Source organism: Theobroma cacao, chromosome 6 (genome assembly GCF_000208745.1).
Source record: "Theobroma cacao cultivar B97-61/B2 chromosome 6, Criollo_cocoa_genome_V2, whole genome shotgun sequence".
In the NCBI taxonomy this organism is placed as follows: domain Eukaryota; kingdom Viridiplantae; phylum Streptophyta; class Magnoliopsida; order Malvales; family Malvaceae; genus Theobroma; species Theobroma cacao.
Window position 1 is genome coordinate 10225573 of NC_030855.1, and position 6622 is coordinate 10232194.

The 6622-nt window shown below is 34.0% G+C and overlaps 1 protein-coding gene across 3 annotated transcripts in view; it reads left to right on the top strand.

Moving 5' to 3' along the window:
- LOC18595667 (2-C-methyl-D-erythritol 4-phosphate cytidylyltransferase, chloroplastic) overlaps nucleotides 261–6622 on the top strand; it is a 7677-nt gene continuing 1315 nt past the window's right edge. For 2 of the 3 annotated variants that reach the window (XR_001928583.1, XM_018123948.1), the window contains exons 1-10: nucleotides 261–486; nucleotides 593–666; nucleotides 752–841; nucleotides 1605–1660; nucleotides 2248–2327; nucleotides 2592–2674; nucleotides 3961–4038; nucleotides 4681–4749; nucleotides 5626–5694; nucleotides 5804–5850. Coding sequence is in view for 2 of the 3 variants with exons in the window: in XM_018123948.1 (XP_017979437.1) it covers nucleotides 276–486; nucleotides 593–666; nucleotides 752–841; nucleotides 1605–1660; nucleotides 2248–2327; nucleotides 2592–2674; nucleotides 3961–4038; nucleotides 4681–4749; nucleotides 5626–5694; nucleotides 5804–5850 (857 nt within the window). In the remaining variant the exon portion in view is untranslated. The remainder of the gene's footprint in view (nucleotides 487–592; nucleotides 667–751; nucleotides 842–1604; nucleotides 1661–2247; nucleotides 2328–2591; nucleotides 2675–3960; nucleotides 4039–4680; nucleotides 4750–5625; nucleotides 5695–5803; nucleotides 5851–6622) is intronic. The other variant, XM_007023730.2, reaches the window with a different exon arrangement.

A 6622-nucleotide genomic window follows, 5' to 3' on the forward strand; every position in this document is an offset into this window, starting at 1 on the left:
GAGTCGTATGTAATGTATAGGTCATAATCTAATTTATAATATATATAAAAAAAAGATTCAAAAGAGCTTTCTCATTTAGTCAACATAGGAGAAAAGAAAAAAATAGAGAGGTAAAAAGAGAAATAAAAAAACAAATAAAAAGTGTTTCGCGTGCAACTCACAGGCCATAGACTAGTTTACATAATCAGAAAACCCATGACCTGGCCATGGTTGAGCCGGTTCTTGTTGGTGGTCCCATTGTTTTTACACGTGCCCGCATTTAACTCAAATGGTGGATGGCATTAGTTACGACTCTTGCTAGAAACTTAATCCAGGTAACCGAGGCCGCTGCAGAGATAGAGTGGGGAGAGATGGGGCTTCTTCACCTTAACCACTCTCTCACTCTCACTTGCTCCACTTCCAGTCTGCTTGTTCCATCCAAACCCCATGTTGCCGCCAAGTCTTCTCCATTCTTTTCGCACATACACATTAACTTCCCTTCACCAGGTAAGTAGAAACCATTTGTTGTCCTCTTTGTTTGCAATTAATCTTTATTGTTTCGTAAGTGGGAGTATAATTTTTGTTCACTTCATTGGGTGTTTCTCTTTTTCAGGGCGAAACGTAGAATTGAGAAGAAGGGCCAGGATTGGTTCTTGCAGGATTAAGTGTTCAGCGGAAGTTGATAATGTAAGAAGCATTGATTCCCATATATGTATGTATGCGTGTATTCAACTGCAATACCGTTTTCGCTTTAATTGGTTGAAATGAATAGTTGTTGGTTTGTACCCAGGGCTCTGCAAAGGTGAAGGAAAGAAGCGTTTCGGTCATTCTTTTGGCAGGAGGCAAAGGCAAAAGAATGGGTGTGAGTATCAATTCTTATCTTTTTCTTCTTTTCTCTCAATTCTATATGCTATTATTATTTTAATGCACCATCAGGATCTTACTTTGTGTTTAAATGCCCAGTAAATTGTAAAGCCCCATGCAATTTTTTGATCCTCACGGCTTTCCTTTAAACCAATTCTTTTAATTATCCAACAGTATTGTTCTTAAGTACAATCTTGTTAAATCATATATCTGGGAGAGTTATGGTTTTATACTTTTATTGAAAATTATGCGGGCCTTCTTTCATCATCTTCAGTACTGGGCATTGCTTCTTTATTTGTTGTAATTCTTACAAAATCATAACATAGCTACGAATGAGTATTTGCCCATCTGGGCGGGTTGAGACTCAGCTTTTGCAGTTTCCTTTATGTTACCTAACAAAATAATGGTCATCTTGTATACATGTACCAAGTACATAATCTTACATTTTTATCTAACATAATATTAGTCAATTTCAATGCACTGTTTATTTCAAGAAGCATCATTATTGATACACATGTATATTGAAGTTACTAGTTATTGTTATTTCTGGATGGCTTGGATTTTGTAGAAGTGAGGGGCTCATTTCTGTTTGTGCTAATTAAATTTTTTATCTTTAAATCTTTGAATGTAATTATCAATTCTATGCCCTAGCTTGCAAATGTGCTCATGCATATTTATCCAAATAAACTTATGCATTCTTTGTTATCGATGCTTCTTTATTTATTTTCTAGATGATAGCTTTCCTGTGTTTGTGCAAATAGGCAAGCATGCCAAAGCAATATCTACCACTTTTAGGACAACCAATTGCATTGTATAGGTAAACAAGAACAACTTCTATCAACTTCATCATTTTACTTCCCTATTCATTGCAGCTTTGAATTATTCTAATGGACTTGTGGAACCTAATATTTGGCAACTGTGAGAGTAAAGTAACCATTTTATCTGCAGGGGTAGTTATGTTTGGAAAATGTATACAATGATTTATTAAGGCACCATGTGGTGGTTATTTTTGCTACATGCCTTTCACTTTTGAAAGCAAAAAAACGAAAAGCACATTTGGGCACAAAAGAAAACAATGTTTTTGAAGGATTATAAATGAAATATTTACTATTTTTTAGATAACAAAATGAATGACTTTACTCCTATGGGCAAATTATTATAATTGAGATTGCATTTCAACTATTTCTCAGCTTTAATCAATTATAATTTTGCTTTGTACTTTGGCTTTTACTTCATAAGAACTTTCCAAGAAGCAAAAAGCAAGTAGGATAAGTAACAACCAAAATGGAGCCTTACACTTTTGTGGTTATTCGGATATAACAATCTGCTGTAAATGTTATTTTCTGTCTGTTCATTATGACAGTAACTATTTTTCCTAAGATATTTATATGCTTTATTTGGCAGTTTATATACTTTCTCACGCATGATTGAAGTGAAAGAAATTGTTGTGGTTTGTGATCCATCATACAATGACATTTTTGAAGGTCACTCTCTCTCTCTCGCTCACGCACACACATTCACACACACAGATATGACTGCACACAAGTGTGCACATATGCAAGCATGTACACACACATTGTATCAGTTGGCTGTGTTTGTGCACACACTCGCACAAGTGAAATGGATATGTATGTTTTGTGCTTTTCATCTCTTGGGAAATGTTGCATTGTGTTTGGTTGTTTCCTAGTTCTTTTGATTCTATTGCTTCAGAGAGATATTCCTGATAATATGACCATTTTTTATTCCAGAAACCAAAGACAAAATTAACGTAGACCTTAAATTCACACTTCCTGGGAAGGAGAGACAGGATTCTGTTTACAGTGGACTTCAGGTACCTGCAAAATGCTTTGAAACTAAGAAGAGAATGCTGTTTCATTTCAGTATATGACACTGTCTAGTTGTCTTCACTGCATCCTTTTTTACCTTCATTTTAGATGCTTGTGTAATAATATCTAACTAGTGCTTTGGGAGTGACTTCGCCATTGTAATTTTTGTTTGATAGCTTAAAAAATGTGATAGCATTGAATCATGATTCTTTATTAAGAATAGCTTGCTTGAGATCTTGGAAATTCTACTGAAAAGCAATTTTACTCTTCATGTAACATTTGCCATTCTTATTTTTCTGCATTTCGTTCTAGCATTATGTTTGACCTCATGTCAATAGCTGATGTATGCCTTACAGACTGGGAAATAAGTTACTCTTCGTATAAGATTTTCCATTCTCATTTTTCTGTATTTCTTTGTAGCATCATGTTCAACCTCTTGTCAATGGATGATGTATGCCTTATAGACTGAAAATAAATTTTTTCCATGTGTTATAAAGGGACCAATTATGGTCCACCAGGGCGAGCACCTAAGAATACTGATCTGGATGTAATCCACTTCCAGTAATTTTTTTTGCAGAGGTTTCTTTCACAAAAATTACTCTAATATCAAAATATATAGAAATTTTACAGTCTTGACTACAAGAGAATGCTATCATAATCTTTATACGAAGGTAGAGCTATGTATAGCTATGGCTTTTTTGTCAACATTTCGTACATTTGAATTTAGGTATATTCCTCAAATTACAGTTCCCTCCCGAAATATGTACTTAAAATGCTAGCTCTCCAAAATCTTTTTTGCAGAGGTTTCTTTCACAAAAATTACTCTAATATCTAAATATATAGAAATTTTACAGTCTTGGCTACAAGGGAATGCTATCAGAATCCTTATACAAAGGTAGAGCTACACATAATGGCCTTTTCCTCAACATTTCTTACATTTGAATTTAGTTATATTCCTCAAATCACAGTTCCCTCCCAAAATGTGTCCTTAAAATGCTAGCTCTCCACAATTTAGTACTAATCAATCTCACACTACAGTTTGCCAGTTAAATTCTACCTCTGTCTTTGTCCTGGTATATTTATTTGTATTGATCAATTAACGGATTTTTAACCTATAAGAGGATAATTTGTTTAGGTTTGTGGTCCTATGTATTAAGGCAAAGTGTATCTGGATGCTGGGGTTTTCGTAATTTTGTAATTTGCTTTGATCTTTCCCAAGACAATGCCTTACATTATATGTTAAGGATCTTCATATTTCCTTCTTGACAGTTAAAAGCTACTTTTGTTGCAGGCAGTTGATTCAAACCGTGAGCTTGTTTGCATCCATGATTCTGCAAGACCCTTGGTAACATCTGGAGATGTAGAAAAGGTTTGGACTCGAAAATTTTCTGGTGATATCTAATGCAGTAAAATTAACTTTAGGGAACTCTAACAATAAAGAAAAGGAATTGGATTATAGTCACTGTATCTGTGGGAGGTTGGATCAGTTAAAGCATTGTATATATAGTTTCTTGTGTGTTATAGTGCTTATCATGTGTGGCACAATAATTAGTGAAGCAGGTCTAGACTATCCTGTCCTGGTTATTGATTGGTGCAATACTGCAATTATATCTTGAGGGATTGATTTCTTTATACTAAACTGTTTGGTTATGACAAGCTTTAAGAGCATAAAGATTTCAAGATTCTGATACCATAAGACTTAGTTAAGGTATGATGGACAATTTTAGCCTGTAATTGGTTGAAGCAATTTATCAGAACGATGCTAAATATACATCAACATTCCAATGAATGGTGTTTGTCCTGGCCATTATCATTTTATTGTGAATTTCAAATGATCTCTGTCCCATTTCTTCAAAGAATGCTATATATCTATAGAACAGCTTAGCATTAAGATCTCTCTCTCTTGGGCCCCTTTATTATTTACCATATCTTGAGTATTCTTTCATTCTTTGTCATTTTCTAGAAATAAATTTCAAATAATAAGTGATTAAATTTAATACTGCTTTGTTAGGTTCTTAAAGATGGTTGGCTGGTTGGAGCAGCGGTACTTGGGGTTCCTGTCAAAGCCACAATCAAAGAGGTAGATATTAATATAAAGTCACTTTCTTTAACTATTTGAATTTCATCTGTCTTTATCACACAGTTTTAAGTCTATGTCTTTGCTGGTTGACATGCAGTTGATGTTTTTGTCTCTTTTGTTGCAAGTTATTTCCCTGCTGACTTGGTAAATAAAATTATCATTATCCAGAGGAAACAAACTATCTAATTTAACCACTATTAAAGTAAGGTTTTTGCAACCTTGTAGGATGGATATAGCTTTATATAAATTTTAACATGATATTGCTGAACTGGCATGTATATTACTTATCTTCCTATCAATAATTCTTTGTTTTTCTAGGTATATTCTTATCAAACAAGGAAGTTCTGAGATGGAAATCTAACATGAGGCTGTCAATGGAACTTTTAACATGAACCGATATTTAGCATTTTCCCCTGTTTCACTATCTGTCTGTCTGTTCTGCAAGTTGAGAAATGTTCTTTGCTAAATTAGACTCTGGTTCATCTTTTACCTAAAGATGACTGACTACATTTTGATCCGTTAGGAGGCTGGCTTCGATAAGGAGAGTTGTCGTACAGATTTCATTTACCACTAGTTGTTATAGGTTATTCATGTAACTTTATAACATCAAGAACGGGATTTCTTCTCTCTAAGCCATACTAAATTCAATTGTGTTTTAGCATTGATTAGGACAGAATTTCTAAATGGAAGATGATGCTGTTGGAAGCTTTTTGCACTGATCATTATACTTTATTCTTTGTTTATGTATTCTGTTTCATAAACTACCATTTTAGCATGCTTGCGATACTGTTTATTTCCAGTATATCATCCTATTTTCATGCTTAATTAAAGACTTCAAACAGATTATTAGTCATTATGTTCTCTTCTTCTGCCCAGGCAAATAGTCACTCTTATGTAGTGAGGACTCTAGAGCGAAAAACACTATGGGAAATGCAGACCCCACAGGTTTACTTGTTGAAAGAGATAATATATCACATTACTATCTTTCTGAGAATGCTTTAGTTGAATATACCAAATACATAATTGTGCAACTTGCTTCAAATTTATCATACAGGTGATTAAGCCAGAGTTGCTGAGAAAAGGTTTCGAGCTTGTGAATAGGTACTTGATGATTCACAATTTACTGTTCAAACTGCTTGACTTTCTTCTTTTTGAAAAATATGTCCTGGGAAACATCTAGCTTAGTATTTTGCATTTCTGCTATTGACAGACATTAATATTAAATATCCTTGTCATTCAAGTGTATAAATTGTAGTTTCATTATATATTATGTCTATTTGGATGTGAAATCAATATATTTTTGCATTTCATATTTTCCTAGATTGCCATTAATCCATTAAGTGTTTGGATATGCATCTAAAAATAAGGAAATGAAAGTGTGCTCATGAATGAATTTCTATGTATGTCCATTTTCCTGAGACCCTTTTTTTTCCTTTTTCTACTCATCGGTGTTAATGCTGTTTTGGCAACAAAATATTTTTGGGTTGTTAAATAAAAGCCCATGATTGAGATATAATTTTGGCTCAATTTCATTGATGATTCAAGACCCATGTAGGTCCAATCATGCGAGAATGGGTTTGGGCTATTAAAAAATTGAGCCCAAAAATAATTTCTCAAGCCTATTCAAAATTGGCTGAAATAAATGTACAACTATTGACCTTTGAGTACCTCCATTTTCTCTTCAGACATCCAGGTTAGAGGGAAAAGAAGAAGAACTCACGCTATCAACTACCTTGACCTATTGGTTAATCCCAATTTAATGTCACAAAACTTCTAACTTGTCTACCTCTCTCTCAGTAAAGGGAGAGAGAGAGAGAGAGAGAGAGAGAGAGAGAGAGACTGCTGTACTTTTGACTAACTTAAACCGTTACGG